Raw genomic sequence first — 16,967 nt, forward strand, 5'->3', positions numbered from 1 at the left:
CCCCCCCCCCCCCGCGTCACGTCCCCGGCCGTGTATCGACCCATTGTGGATCCTCGCCGTCCTTTGTCTCCCGAGCCCGACCCCCGAATCTTCTCCAGTACCTCGACACCCCGTCTTTTAAACGCAACTAACTGTGCTCACATCACGCGTCATTCGCCACAATTACCGATCGGCACGTTTTGCTAAGTAAATATTATTATTATTATTATTATTATTATTGTATCGATGGTTCCTCATCAATTATTGAATATACGAAACCCGATTTGTAAAATTCGACTTAACTAAGAAGATGTGTAATAACTTAATCATCGTATCATTCATGCGTGGCTTGCTGCCCCCGGCAGTCTAACTACCGTCGTATGGTTGAATATGGAGACAACGTGCGCGCCTCCGCGAATGTTTCTGATGTACGTTAGTGTGCGAACGTGTACGAATTTCTGTGTGTCTATTATATTCCCGCCTCTCTGTGCATCTCATTCAATTTGTATTCCCTTTCCTCTTGTCAATCGGAAATCCAGCTGATTGATCCATGAGAGGTGGAAGAAACAACTTGAAAAAGAATAAAGAAAGATGGGATTGGTATGAATGAACGGCTGAATGAATGTCAGGTGGATTGTGTAAGACTGAGAGAGGCAGCGGAGGGAGCTTGCCAATCAATCCAAGGTCGCTCCCTCGCCGCTCATTTTTACGTCATAAACATTAATTATGATTATCCATAAAGGGATAAACGCATCCAACAAAACATAATTACGTTACGTTTATAATAGTCATGTTCCTTTCCGATCGATGATAATTGATAATAAATCTATATCAACCTTGCTACATTATTTTGTACTTGTTTTTTAATATTTCTTAATTTTTTAATCTTAATATATTATATATACATATACATAAAGATCTATAAATAATGCCGTTTTTAAGTTATCAGACGTATTATTATCATTATTATTATTAATTATTATTTTTGTATAAATGTGTGATTAATAGTACGGATAGTGTAATAATTTTGTATGTTTATTGAACCAAAAATAAATATTATTGATAAAGAAAGAGGATTGCCTGAACAAACTGTCTGTATTTCCGTTTCAATCTTCATCATCAATCGCAGAAATAGCTTTTTCGGACATCGGTTGTAGCTTTTGCATCACACGTAAACTTTGCGGCCCGATAGTGCTCAACACAACCGGTAATAAGATTAGTCCGTTCCACAACCCGAACAAAATAACGAGGTAGAATATTCGAAAAAAAGCTATGAACACGTAGGATGATGAGAAGGCTAGCATCGAAACGGAGAGAAATGTTGAACCCGCACCATATGCGACCGCCGCACCGATATGCCTGACTGCAGCCAATGTTCGGGTCTTACGAGCATTAACATCATCCTCTCGCGACTCAGCATTCAGGAAAGCATGTGCAACGTGTGCAGCATAATCCACACTTAAACCGACGCCCAACTCGAGACCTGTAAAGGATTCTTACTGAATCTGACTGTGTCTGATTAATAAGAAGTTCGTCTTAAACGTTTGAAAAATCACTTTAATGTAACGAGAACAATTTTTATTATATATTATGTAGTCTAAAAATATACTATAATAGAATAATGTTTAGAATTTCACAAAGACCAAGATGAGAATTAAGAATGAAAACTGAGTTTGCTCTCGGATTTGTACTTTGCACGCAATCACGTGACTTCGTAATATAAATATCTTTTTATATTCCTTACAACGGAAAATCATTGTACTGCAGTAATGACAGAAATGACAACAAAATTTCCCACAATAAATGAACCGAATTCACAAAGTATTTACTTTTCTATGAAATTGATTTATTGCAAAACAAAATTCCATTAAAAAATTCTTTTTATTTTATCAGATGTTTTTTCTTTCTACTTAAGACATGTATATATGTATATTATCTTTTACACAAACAGAATAACAGAACTACGAATTTACAGAACAAGTAACAAAAGAACAAAATATACTCACCAATGCAAGATACCACGTCTATTGTTAGTCCCCAAAAATACATGAAGCCGCAAACATTTAACAACGTGAGAAGTACACAAAGTAAGATCCAAAAACAAGTCTGCATTTCAGCAATGAGAATCGCTGTGGTACCCATAACACAGATTAGTGCCAGGATGATGTTTCGTGATAGTTCTTGACTGATTAATTTATCAGCAGTCCAAGGTCCAAACATTTTGCACCATACTGTCACGTATCCGTGAATCTGCGCTTCGTTTGTTAGGAGCTTACTGTTATCCATCGCTGGGACCCATTCGTCAGGACCTTCAAATTGTTTGAAGTTAAACTCAATAGTTGCTACTGCGATTCGAGGAGCATTCTTCCCGCATTTAAACTTCTCTTTGAAAAAGAAATTTCTCTGATATTTGCCACCAGCTCGACTAACAAGAAATTTCGATAGATAATTATGGAACTTGTCATCTGCAAGTTTTGTAGTTTTTAAATCTGGCGAAAAAATATACAATTAATTTGAAAATTTAATTAATCGACGAATGATGTGTTTATCTTAAAAGCTTTGCATAAAATTTATTTATTAAAATTTTATTAAAATTAAAAAAAATTTTTGTTTCGTCACTTTTAAGACAAACGACTCAAGTAAACAGTATAATAAATAACCTGTGGCATAATACAGCGATACGAATTTGAAAAACTCAGTTGGCCAAGGTTCCACATTTTGTATGAAAGACGCATTTTGTAAGTGTTCCGTCAGAGATATTATCTTAGAAAATTCAGAGGAATAATCAATATCATCTCCCATAAGAACAAAGGCCTCATGTCCTTGATTGGGAAATGTGTAACTTCGAACAGCTATATATTGATACAAATACGAGTCTTTCGGTAATAACCATTTTGGGTCAAACCATTGTTGCAGCCTAAGTAGACCCACAATACTTATAGACATCGTTGCAAAAGTAACTAATACTATAATAACTTTCCCAGGTACGGTTAAGACTATTCGCGAATAGAAGAAGTTTATAAATTTCCAGGAGACTGCACTGCTCACATCTAATGACTTGGGTGTAAAGTTTTCATGCTCGATACATGGAAACATCCCATTTCGCTTTTGTTCTATTCTTTTAGCATCCAAAGTAAAACAGGCAATAAAAAATGTAATTTGTAATAAAAATGTCACAAATACACCCACTGCAGCGTAGATACAAAACGACTGAAGTGACGGCAATATCTAGAAGAGAGCATCATACATTAAGATGGTATCTTTTGGTAACTTTAATTATATTTCCAAGTAACACAGATTAAATAATTTGGTATTTTAGATATATGTAGAAATTAAGTTAAATCAAATCAATAATATATTGTTTTTTGTAAAAATAAATAAAAAAAGGTATACATATAACACATAAATATAAAAACGAAGTTCTAAAAGTTCTACTCTCATATAACGTTCAAAATAAAATAGTTTCAAATATAAACTTGGAAAGAAAAGGGCACTAGGAGTTAAGCGCAGATAACTTTACGCAAACGCTAATATATATCAAGCAAAACTTATTTATTATATAATAATAATTGTGCTTACATGTATTTGCTACTTATAAAGCTATTTATAACTTGTCTATGATCGGGAAGTAGACCTTGGGAAGCCCCTCCATGTTCGTTTGTAAGTCAAGTCCGTGTACTTGTCTCCTGATGGATATCATTTCCGAATTAACTTACAAACATGGAGGGACTTCCCAAGGTCTATTTCCCGATCATAGATAAGTTATAAATAGCGTTGTTGTCTATCAACAACGTCTGTCTAGTCAGTCTCGCTTGTGCACAGTAGCTGAGTCTTAGCATTTGATATTTGTATTTTCGATAATTTCAATTTAATACCGTCAAACAATTAAAGTGACTCACTGTGTCTGAGACTGATTGGCCTAAATTATTCTAAAGACCAATTTTTAAATATTGAGAATATTTGCGATACAGTATCATTGTAAACATATTGAGCCTCCTCACTCCCGATAGAATAATTGTATTTTTATGATAAATCTATTTTCAAAATTAACCCAGAATTTCAGCATACTATTCATTTCTTTCTCTTTTTTCTTTAATTATTTGTTCATTTCTCTTTGTATTAATATGTTCTGTAAGATTGAATTAACATCAGATTTTATTTCTTGGTTGTGGGGGAGCTCACTGTGATTAAACATCACTTGATCCTTTTCATCATTTTTTATTTATAATTTATTTATGTAATTTGCATTGTCTCTGAAGAAGGCTCAAAAATGAGCCGAAACATGTAAGCACAATTATTATAATAAATAAGTTTTGCTTATACAGGAGTTTTTGTTATTTAAAAATTATTATGCGTTTTAAATTAGTTTCATTGTAATAATAAGAAGAATCAGTTACATTACTTAATTTAAAAAATTCATACACATGTATATTATTTTCTTTTAAAGTAAAAACGTAAATATCTACGGGTAAGCATAGCAAAAATAATTGAAATAAAATCGTGAATTGACCACAATAGTTTACACATTCGTCTTCATGCGTATTGAGTGATTAATTCTACATACTGTAGAAGCACCAATGATGAATGCCACAACGTCGGTAAGCGAAGTAATACTGATAGCAGAACCGGCATGACCTAACGTAAGTCCGATTCTTTCTGCTAATGGTTTCTTTAAATTTGATTCAATTGTGTGTATCTGCTTCCAAGATGCATTAATTACGAAAATATCATCAATCCCTAAACCCAAGAGCATAAATGGCAACGAAGTGTGCACTGGGCCATACGGGATTCCTATTAGAGAGCATACTCCCACCGCAAGTATAAATGCACCACCCACGCATAAAAGACCAGTACTAGTAAGACAAAACTGTGGAAAAGTGTAAGAAACTTTCACTAAATATAAATTTTAAATTACCCAAACATTATTACTCTCATAGTAATCTTATACGTACCCGCCATTCGACCCAATTACGATTCGACAAAATCATTAAGACGTATAGAAACATTAACAAAATTCCTACAATTAATTTATCTATATCTTGAAATATAGATGAACCAGAAATGTCTCCGAAACTTCTACCAGCTTCGTAATAAAGCTCCAAAGAATTATTTTTTTCGCTTTGCAGTTGGTATGAAAAATTTTTTATATTTTCCAAATAAGCTGATTCCCATTTTAATACATCCTCTGTCGCCTAATTAGATAACTGGTTTTTATTTCTGAGTTAATTTTTACTCGTTTTTATTTTTTTTATATGATTTAGATTCAATGTTGTGAATTGAGATAAAATTCTGAGTAATTTACAATACAGAATGTTATATTAGTAAAAATATATTGTATCTGATAATAATAAAAGTAATAATTTTTTGTAAAAAAAATAGATAATTTATATAAATAGTATAAATAATACAATTATTAATTTTTTAATATTGTCATAATAGAAGTACATATATTATATTATAAGTAAGATATAAGTAAGATTTATCAAGTAATATCTATTAAGAGATGTAGATAACAAGAATAAAAAAAGAATAATAATCTTATGATAACTTTGATATCATATACTGCTATTTAATAAAATTACTAACTTCATGTAAATGATAGGATGTAATAATAAATGGCCTAAATCACATTCAATTGTAAAGAAAACTTTCAATCTTTCTTTTTTTACTTGATTTTCTATAATTGTTTTCAATAACATAAAGGCTAATTCTACAATGTGTTTGTTTTTCCTATTCTCTTGCCTTCTTGATCAAAAAGCCAAGAGACAAACAGAGACAAACAGCAAGAAACAGGAAACTAAAAGCACATTGTAGAATTAGCCAAAGTTTAATGTAAGATAAACTTTATGTCACATGACATTTATTCAATATTAAGACAATCATTAATAAACATGATTCAGGCCTTTGACATAAACTCACCTTACCCAATCAGCAGTTCCCGCCATGTTCCCAATCTTATCCATATTCACGTTGAGAAAACTAACATGAACCATTAGATCAGTCCGTATAGCTCCCGCAGCAATAATCATTCCACTTTCATCTAGAGTTACGTCTCCCAGAAGGTCACTGAAATTCATGGTGTGACCCAATGTGGGACTCACTTTTACTGTATTTACCTTTGTGATAATATCTTCTACGGAATCTTTTTCTATTTTAGCGCTATCAAAATTCCATATATCTAAGATACTAAACAAAAGACAACTCTTAGGTAAACTCTCAATTATACTGCAATATAAATTACTATCGACATGAACAACAGGTTCAAATGTTTGATTAACTTTAGAGGTGAAATCATCATCAAAAAAATCATCTTCCAGAAGAGAACTTTGTCTTTTACTTCTCTTTGTAACACCAGAAATAACAGGAATTCTGTAAATAAAAGTTTCCTTTATATGTATGATTGATTGCTTTTTTTAATTCATATCAAATTTTATAATATATAATATATAATAAAATCAACTTTTTACAATTTGTGCTTACTTCATACAGACATCTGTCCAAGAAATGTTTTCAACTGGTGTCCGAGTAGAAATCATTTGTTTAGTGATCTCATTTAACTGCAATAGATTAAAAAATTTATTCTGCATTATTGATACTTCATAATAGACCCATTCTTTTTAACTGAATTTCTTACACAGTTCATCTTTTCTTTCATATAAAAAAAAAAGAGAAAAGATGAACTGTGCAAATTCAGCTAAAAAGAACAGATCTAATTAATCGCTTGGTGATTAAGATTAAATCAATTGAGATAAATCATCCCTTTATATAGTTACCCTAATAAGCGTTTGCTGTTCTAAAACATTGTCGTCAGTTAAAATAAACGTTTGAATTCGTAGAGTTTCCAAGTAATGTGACATTAGCCATTCGGTAGTTTTAACAAAGTCAGAATCTGGTGGAACCCAAAGTTTGATAGGATTTTTTTCCTGCCGGAAACGAAACAGGCCTAGGATACACACTAATACTACCACAAGACATCCGAGCATCCATTTGTACGGACTTTGAGCGATTTTTACTCCAAGCCTGCGGACAGCGTTGCTCCATTGTTAAACTGTTCAACACTTGTCAGTTCATTGAAAGAGTCTGAAGCAAAAACTTACCGATAGAAAAAATGTTCTACCGTCCTGGATATGCGTTCTGGTAGGCTGTGCCAGAATCTACGACACGATTGTATTTTAAACCGATCTTCATGCAGCTCCATTTCTTCCCTGGACATCATATGGCTGTGCTTCAAGATTCACTGCCAGTACTGAAAATTCGAGGTCACGAATTTTGAAACACAGTTGAAACAGTCGAAAGAACAAAATAAGTGAGTTACCCAATATTGAATGTAGCGTCTAGTCGACGCGAGCTCGTGCCAATTGACAGGACATGTCACATGATACACTAGTGACTAGAACGATTGCACTGGATGACTAATCGCGATTAATTACTGTTATCGTGCATTTATTCCACATTGTGACTATCGTAAATCTATACATAACCACGATTCTCCAAGATATTATCTAACTTTGACAGTGCGCTATAACCTATAACCCGAAAAATTCAAATGGCGATGCGGCGTTCGTATCACTGAATCCGTATCATGGATAAATTACAAAAATCCACCGATAACATACTGTTGTGAGCGTATGCTCGATGCATATACGGGATATCTAAAATATTTAACAACTGGCATTGTTATTCACAACGCGAAAAGACCATTACATCACTTACATTTGTTGTCTGCTAGTGCATCTGTATGCGCGATTGGTCGATTGTTAAAGGCAGGGGTGCGCAACAAAAACTAACATAAATACCTTTTCATCCTGCGTTCGATGCTTATTTTAGTGTCAAAAATAGATCCAAATTAACGTTAAAGATGGTTTATGGCCTATTTTTTTTACTCTAAAATGAGCGTCGAGTGTCAGCATGAAATTATATCTTTAGAACAGAATTAGAGTTGAGCACCTCCTTTATGCTAGAAATGATCACGTGAGCAGTGCGATGCGCACAACGGTGCGCATTACGTCAACGGTCCGCATTACGTCATTTAATAAATCAGTTTGAATATCGCGTCGCGCGCGATCGAAAATTGCAAAAATTCGCCTTAGATTTTTGCGTTGTTTAATCGTTCAGTGTAACGTATGATACAGTGCTGGGATCGCCAATGTTAGTATACAAACGGATTGAGTCGATTAGCATCGAAATTAACATTGGAGTAATATACAACAATTAAGGTATGTATATCATATGAATGACACGATAAGTTAATCGTGAACGCTAGGTTAAGTTAAGAACAAGTGATTATGTGATTGTTAGTTCGTTTTGTGCATAATACGCATGATTTATTAAAATACGTACAATTTTCTGCGATGGGTAAGCACAAGTTTCAAGAAATGATTTAAATTTTTGTTATTTAGGCACTTATAAAGCTATTTATAACTTGTCTATGACAAAGTTATTCTAATAACTCACTGTAGAACGATATCTGCCGAGCCACTGTTAGAAACTGTGCAAAATAAAATGTATTATATAATTATCATTCTGGAAGGAGAATTGAAAAAATACTATAAAAACTTCATAGCGATGCATTTGAAAAACAGATAAAACAGAAGTATATGATACACTTCTGATCTATATATGGTTAAATAATCTATTAAGTATTGTACAGAATCTAAAAACTTATATATACTTCTGATCTACAATATATGTAAATAGAAGTATATATATATATAAGTACATATACATATAAATTACTAATCTAGATCTCGGATGCTTCTTTATAATTGCGTGTAATTTATATATGACGTTTATAGTTTTTTAATTGTGCAATTATATAGAACCCAAGATTTAGCTTGATCGTTATGGCATGTTCTCATTGGTATTCATTGGTTTAGAATCTTATGCATAAAATTGCATACTAATCATATGCATTATATAATTGCATATAATTAATTCTTTTGAAATCATTATCTCTAGGAGATAACTGTGTACCTATAAACTCAAGATTAATCTTACAATTGCTGCTTTATTGTTACATTTATTGTTACATAAAATATGATTTAATTAAATTATTTTCCTACAATCTAAGATTATGCAGAAACTATACTGATACTATTTTTGGTATAGATAATTACAAATAGAGATTTTATTTTGAAACAATGATTAATGATATCGGAATCGCACGTTTCAATAGCTTATTCATATGAAAGAACAATATAATCAATATTATTAGAATCTGATAAATTATTTTTATTGACAAAAGATTGATTAATAATGAAAATGAGTTTTGGGAAATCGTGATAACGTTTCGTTGCTTTTACATTTGAATATGTAAATCATATATATATAAAACGAGATAATAATGTGTATTAATAAGCATTATCGCATTTTATTTAATTTACATATTCAAATTTAAAAGAAATTAAATTTATTTATTTTAACAAATAAATTAAAGAAGACTCTCGAGAATTTCAAATAACAAGAATAATCAGGCTAATGAGAGCTATTCAGCGGTTATTGGTGCGATCATATATAAGATATGTTAGAGTGTGAATATTATATACCACGTAAGTAGTTCCCCCCCATTGCGCGCCGAACATCCGTCGAACTTAAAACGCAAATCTAATTAACTACCGTAGTAATATCATAAGGTAGGCTCCCACTACGTTACCTTACTGATGAGTCTAGTAGTGGAAGCCGGGACGAAACGCCAACTCGTGATATATTCTTCACAAATTCTTATTTTTCTCAGTTTTAAATTTATTTCTTTCTTTAATATTTAATTTAAGATTTTAATATGTCTTTCAACATATTATTAAGATCTTGTTAGATGCTATAAGTATCAAAAATTGTGATATTACTACGGTAGTTAATTAGATTTGCGTTTTAAGTTCGACGGAAGTTCGGCGCGCAATGAGGGGGGAACTACTTACGTGGTATATAATATTCACACTCTAACATATCTTATATATGATCGCACCAATAACCGCTGAATAGCTCTCATTAGCCTGATTATTCTTGTTATTTATTTTAATCTTTAATTAAAATAACTGTACTATATCTCTTACGTACTTGTAAATTACAATTTATATTTGTACATATTGATATTACAAACAATAATTCTTAATATGTATGTTCAATAACAGATTCTTCAAAAAATCTTACAATAAGTTATTTACACAGATGTAATTTCATTTTTAATTAATTTTTTATTTGATATATTTGTTGTTCTACAAATATTGTATAGGAAACAAAATAGCATTATTATGGCTAATTGAACATAATTAAAACATACTATAATACTATATAATAGTGTTAATTTATGTAATTGAATAACTCTTTATTCATATTTATTTAATATTATTGATTATATATGATATATTTTATAATAGAAATTAGCAATTATACGGCATATTTTCAGCGCAATCCTCGAAATTATTGGATTCTGGGTGTATGAAAAACTACATAATGTCATATAAATCTTAAATTTTAATCGTAACCATTTAAACGTAATCGAAATAAAAGTTAGATATTTCTCTGTTCATGTTTTTTAAAAATAGAATAGAGTAATTTTTTATTAAGAACACACAAAGTGATCGAATTTTTTCAAAACTAAAATGAATCAATGATAGAATATTATAGGGTAAACCCGGTATATACGCCGCACCTATTAAAAACTTAATTTATCAATTATAAATATGTGCACCGGAAAATATCGAAATAAATTTATCATAATATAGAATTAAAAAATTTCAATTGCGTACAATAGATATCAGAAATATCAGAACACATTATCTTTCTATTGCGATCTATTAAACTAGCGATATACGATAAATTTTTCTTGCTGTATTGCTTGCGTTTTAATAAATTACTAGAATTGCACCACATAAAATGCAGAATTTCTAGTAGTTACTGAAACGCAAGCAATCCAGCAGAAAAACATAATGCATCGTATACTGCAGGCTAAAAATAGCAACAACACTGGAAAACAAAGCATCGTATTATATATATGCAGTGTAAGAGGTTAAAATTGTATAACATAAAAGATGTTTTTATTAAATTTTTTGTAAGATTCTCAATCTATTATCTATGGATTAAAACTCGAGTGTTATAGAGGTTAGATGTAAAGCAATTTATATAAAGACAGATTCATTATTAAATTGTTTGTAAAAATTGTATTGTAAAAAATAGATTGAATTACATAATAAAATATATTCTATCAATATCTAAGCTGGGAAAGGATTGACATAAAACCGTAAAATACATATTTCATTAAATGACTTGCCACTTATCATTGTATAAACTCTATAATTCTATATATTAAATATATCATTAAACAATTTGTTAGTCGAAACACTAATCGTAAGACGCATTCTCAATTCAATAGTTAGTTTTGTATAGTCGAGAATATGAGATTTGATAAAAAAGTTTCAAATATAACTCATTCGACTCATCGATTCGTCGGTCTAATATTTGGATTGCCATACAACTAGACACAGTGATAATAAATTAATCATTTTTATAGATGATTTGCAAAAGATTCTTAATTGTAATTGGCTAATTCACAAGTATCTCCTATTGGCTACTAGGACTGCTACCTTGGTAGGAATCTGAACACTCTTTGACATAAATTATTGATTAGCGCTTTTTTCAAACTTGTTAAACGTGGCTTTGTGTTTTCGTTTTACAGAAATATTATGTTATTGGCTGTTTAATCATTTTCTTGTAACTTGTACATCTTTTTGCTTGGATTTTTATTTTTAAAACTTTTACTCGTACAACTGAACATTGTTACAATGTAATGGTGATTTATTTAATTAAAAAAAATTTTTATTTTAAAATAATGTTTGGACAAAATGAGAATAGTTCAGAGTAAATAATAAATCAGACATCTCTTAAATCATTTAGACTATGTTTATTTTTCTTTAAAAATGGTTCATAATACAACAATGTCACAATTTTCTGTTCATATTTATATTCGTAACTAAACATTTATGATGAAAATAGAATATTTAACAGCAGCAATTGTGCATATATAAGTCAGAATGCAATACAATGTTATAAATAAAGAAAGCTTCCAAAGAACAGATAATTGTAAAAGCTGCATATATACCAAAGTATACAATATACTAGCTAGTGCAAAGCCCGGTATTAAGATCCTTACTGTAAAATTACACGCTTCTACATTTAACCAAAGCGGTGTCAAAACTAGAAAAGGAAGAACAGTCTCGACATCGTGTCGGTGAGCATTCCGTATGCGAATCACATCAGGATGGCCATCGCCAGTTGGACATAAAATTATATCTGGTTTTTTTGTCATCCACATTGCATCTTCGCTGCTGTGAATTACCTGTGTCATTAATCAAATTGTAAACAAACTAAAAATTAAATTGAAATATCAGTTTTAACTAATTTATATAAATATTATAAAATCTTTTGTAAATGAAAAGGAAAGAAGTAAGACTAGTTTATTCGTTCACAATGATATTTCTGAGTCATTTAAAAAAAAGATATCGAAGTTTTCGGTTTTAAAATGAGCGTATAGATAAAATACCGACATACATCAACATAAATATATATGTATAAAATGCTAGGAATGCAGAAATAAACGTGTTAATTAACGTGTACGATTGCAATATTAAATATTTTTTTTTAATGTCATAAAAAACATATTCGAATAAACATCAATTAAATAATAACAAGACAATAAAGTTTACAACTGATAAAGATATTTATATACTATACTTGAACAATACAAATTTATTTGATATTGCTACACCTTATGTTATTTCTTCTCTATATTTTATTTATTGATATCATGAAACAATAAAAGGTTTGGCACATTTACATTAAAAAAAGACAAACTTGAAGGAACTAGTAAAAATTTATTTAAAACAAATGTCTTTTTTGTTATTTTATTTAGAATTCTATTACGAAAGAAAAAGATTTAATTGACCGCGCGCCCTTGAAAGCTTTTATATCATACAAATCTCTCTCTCTCTCTCTCTCTCTCTCTCTCTCTCTCTCTCTCTCTCTCTCTCTCTTTCTCTCTCTCTTATTTTTTTACGTTTTATTGTATATGTTACATGTATATTATAAAATATCGCATTTGACGAAAAGGTATATTTCGAGATCGTAACAAAATTTAATTACATATTTTCCCAAATCGATTTAATTTACATTCCAATCTGGATGTACAGATTCCGAATTGTATCGGAACGATGTTTCAAAAGCTTATTGAAACTTTACAGAATTTTGCTGTAATATTTACAAATTTTGAAGGAAAATTATAAATTTGTTTTATATCAAATCAAATTTTCTTTTAATTACATTTTAATCATGATTGATTATTTCACAAGGAAAGTTTATGTTACAGGGAAGTTTGCACTTAAAACTTTTATAATAATAATAATTTATAAACACTCTCATGAAATAATGTCAAATATTGTTTTTTGTATTTATATTGAACAGTTATCCATAAATTGTTTATAATTAAATCTACATATTGTTTTATTAAATTTACAATATTTTTTAGATATGTGTTTATCTAGTAGAATTTTCCAATTAAAGACTATGGTTTTATAGACTCAACTAAATTGGCGGTCACGGGCTGTCAAGCAAATATTTTGTTTAGTCGAAATATTATGTATTTGAATCAAATACGCAGTAGTACATTGAACAATGACTTATTTATTTCGACAGGATATATCTTTGAATTACCAAAATATTTACTTGACAGCCCGTGACCGCTAATTTAGTTGAGTTTACTACTTTTTTTTCTCAGTGTGTATTAGATTTTCATGTGTTCCGTTTTGTAATTGATATAATATATATGGGTCCAGTACACCATCTAAATTTGAAGTTGTCACTGATTTCAATACAAGTCCAACTATCAGCCCAAGGTGTGCCCCATTTCGTTTTGTAATAAATGTCAAACTCAAATTTATTTTTATTATTTTCACTTTTGTAAACATACTGGTAAGCGCTCACAACTGGCTTGGTTCCTTAGCTTTGTTACGCTTCTTTATTTAATATATGAGTTACATACACAAAAGAATTTTACAGAATTAAATAATAATATTTATCATTAAATAATAATATTTATCATTAAAAGTTGCATAGAAATCTCAGATGTATTGTTGTTAAGTACTTGATAATATTAATGTATTTAATGTTATATTTATAACTAAAAATTGAATTCTGAATAATTTTAATTTTCAAATAAATAAGAAAAGTTAACATAGAGCACATTCTACAAACTTGAATTATGCTGATATTTGATAACACTTGACCTTATGTGGTTTTCGATCATATTACATGAATGGTAATCAGCACATTCTTTATTCGTATATTTCACTTCGTATTTTTCGTATATTTTACATTTAAACAAAAATATTACGTACAAATAACTATTCAAGATATGATCGTTATTATCTTATCGCGATTATCTTAAAATGTAAATTGCAATTTACACAATAATTAACCGCATCTCTCGATAAATTACAGTTCATCACATTATTGATTTAAATCTAATTTAAATAAATTAAACAATGTTTTTTGTTTAATAATATAATTCTTTTTATAAAAGTAAATAAATAGTAATATGATGTTTGTAAAAACATGTTTTTTATTTATTCTCTTTTGCTTATTAATTAAAATTTAAAGAAATTGTCTAGTTATTCTATATACATATACTTGCGGGAACAAAAATTATACACATTTAAAATTAAAAAATTTATTAACTATCTCCATTGACAAAAATATATCATTCTAATTTAATCCAATGCTAAAAGATATATTTTTAATAACGCAAAAATCAATTTACAAATTTATTTAAATTGGTAAACGTTTCTGTTTTCATATTTTATTGTTTCAAATTTTATGTAAATTTCATTTATTCAACTGTCATTATTTAATTCTGAAAGGAAATATATAAGAATATAATTTTGTGTGATTTTTTTTTATTATCAAGTACATATATATATGTATATATACATATATAAATCCAATTTTTATTTAAGATAAGATTTCTTAAATTTTTTTTAGGAAAAATTATATTATCGTAATATGAAATAAAAATTATCTTTTATACTTTTTATTATTGAACAATGAAAATGCCAAGTATATTGTTGGACAGTTTTTACAATCAACATATATGATAGTAATTAGCTGTCAGTTAATAGTTGTTTACAAATCACATAACATTGGATTGCAAATCTGAAAAGAAGTGTCAAACCATATCACGTGACTGTTATAATGTTACAAAATAATGTGATTTTATACATGCGATACATGCGATTTTGATTTTTGATATTTGTACTCCAATATTATTATTTATCCCAAGTATTCTAACGTGTATTTTCCATCGAAAACAATTATTATGCGCTCGATAAATTTCGCGTCATTTATGATTGGAAAGCGCACGTACAAATAAAACAATAAAACACCAACGTACATAAACATAAATAAAATGCCGGGAGTGCTGAATCAAAATAAACGTTAATTAATGAGTATGATTGCAATAAAATATTTTCTCACAGTATAGTTATATAGAAAACATCGTCAAACAAACACTAATTAAGCAATAGCAAAGCAATAAAATTATATGATGACTAAATATATTTATTTTATATATACTTATACAATACATTTGGTACTTAATACTGTTGCGCACGTGTGCTTTATTATTTTCTATATATATTTTATTGATATTATAAAACAATAGATTTAGTACGGTAAATTAATCTGTGCAAATATATATATGTAGATAATTAACCAGAAATTATATAAATGATAAATTTATGCCAATTTATTCACATTTTATAAATTTAATATCATATTATATTTGATTTTAATACATTAATTTAATAATTATTTGTATATATATTTTTAATGCATTAATAATTTAACTTTTTATATGATATTTACATAACAAAATTCTTAACTTAAAATTTATTAAAACCAGTATTTATATTTCTTGTATTTAAAGAATTAAGTGTAATCTTAAAGATTACGAAATCATAACTATAATATTTGAAGACATCATTTAAAACGATTTATTTGAAATAAGAATTCTATGAATACTGACTGTATAAAGATTTATTTTAATAAAGAAGCTTTGATTTTGCATTTACTTGAATAAAAAATAGCACGTGTGTGTTTGTTTAGATAACAAGTGCGCTGAGATGACACGTAGCGGCAGTGGATGAAGACAGACATCAACTGGTGAGTCGATTTATTGCCTACATGCATTACTGGTTTTACTGTTATAATTATGAAGATTTAATCGTTATTATCTTATATTCCCCACAAAATATTATTCAATATTAACTAAGGTTTTAATATGATTCGTTTTTTTCTATATTTATTCGTAAAAAGAAGTAGAAGAGATCAGTTAAATCTCAACCATTAATATTTATAAAACAGCTCTGTGTGACATATTTCTTATAAATTTTTACAAATTATTTTGTTTGTGTATCATGATAATGCTCTAATTCACATCAACGTTTCTTTATGTATAATACATATACAATGAGATATTTAAAAAATTAATATTAACTACTGTTTTTTTTACTACAACATAAAAATTGAAAGAATATATTACAACCTGAGTTGTTCTTATATAAAAATTATTTACATGCGAAATATTAATTACAATGTAATTAATAAGAGAGTTAATCATCTTTTTACAACGTTTAACGTGAAAGGCAGACAGATAAGTAAGTTTACCTATAAAAAGATACAAAAGACTTCGAAAATTTTACCTGTTCTCTCACTCGAATCTGTCCGGTGTACCACGTCAGCAACATCATCTTTAGCACAAGCACGCATGACCACCAAGCATATATAGACCACCATAGCTCTTTCGTCTCGTCTGCAGTCGCGTTCGTTAACATGTCTCCAACGCGACCTTATCGTTCTTATCTGCTCAACGTTCACTCGGCGTCCACGAGGAAAGCCGACGCGTTACTGACTATGTAGTCTTGTCTGAATTCGTGAAGGCTATT

General features: G+C 29.4%; 2 protein-coding genes across 2 annotated transcripts; both read right to left on the reverse strand.

The window, feature by feature from the left end:
- Nucleotides 1-914: 914 nt before the first annotated feature.
- Nucleotides 915-7,872, reverse strand: LOC108781367 (Niemann-Pick C1 protein). Its single transcript, XM_018549326.1, has 10 exons — nt 7,295-7,872; nt 7,077-7,225; nt 6,753-6,999; nt 6,460-6,536; nt 5,904-6,348; nt 4,932-5,171; nt 4,544-4,846; nt 2,640-3,207; nt 1,986-2,468; nt 915-1,462 (listed from the first exon to the last, which is right to left on the reverse strand). The coding sequence occupies exons 2-10, from the start codon at nt 7,193-7,195 to the stop codon at nt 1,086-1,088; spliced, it is 2,859 nt and encodes a 952-aa protein (XP_018404828.1). The 5' UTR covers nt 7,196-7,225; nt 7,295-7,872; the 3' UTR covers nt 915-1,085.
- Nucleotides 7,873-11,956: 4,084 nt separating this feature from the next.
- Nucleotides 11,957-16,950, reverse strand: LOC108780708 (prostaglandin E synthase; the record flags this gene model as incomplete). Its single annotated transcript, XM_018548503.1, has 2 exons — nt 16,725-16,950; nt 11,957-12,310 (listed from the first exon to the last, which is right to left on the reverse strand). Coding segments are annotated over exons 1-2 (486 nt in total), but the record flags the coding sequence as incomplete, so codon positions are not given.
- Between the last annotated feature and the right edge of the window lie 17 nt (nt 16,951-16,967).

The sequence above is a fragment of the Cyphomyrmex costatus genome, unplaced genomic scaffold (genome assembly GCF_001594065.2).
Source record: "Cyphomyrmex costatus isolate MS0001 unplaced genomic scaffold, Ccosl1.0 scaffold123, whole genome shotgun sequence".
In the NCBI taxonomy this organism is placed as follows: Eukaryota; Metazoa; Arthropoda; class Insecta; order Hymenoptera; family Formicidae; genus Cyphomyrmex; species Cyphomyrmex costatus.

Excerpts from the sequence above, each read along its gene's own strand:
- LOC108781367 (XM_018549326.1), bottom strand. The coding sequence starts at position 7,195 with ATGATGTCCAGGGAAGAAATGGAGCTGCATGAAGATCGGTTTAAAATA. Across the intron at positions 6,537-6,752 it reads AACAGCAAACGCTTATTAGG|TTAAATGAGATCACTAAACA; the intron begins GTAACTATATAA and ends AATCTATTGCAG. Across the intron at positions 3,208-4,543 it reads TCATCATTGGTGCTTCTACA|ATATTGCCGTCACTTCAGTC; the intron begins GTATGTAGAATT and ends GCTCTCTTCTAG.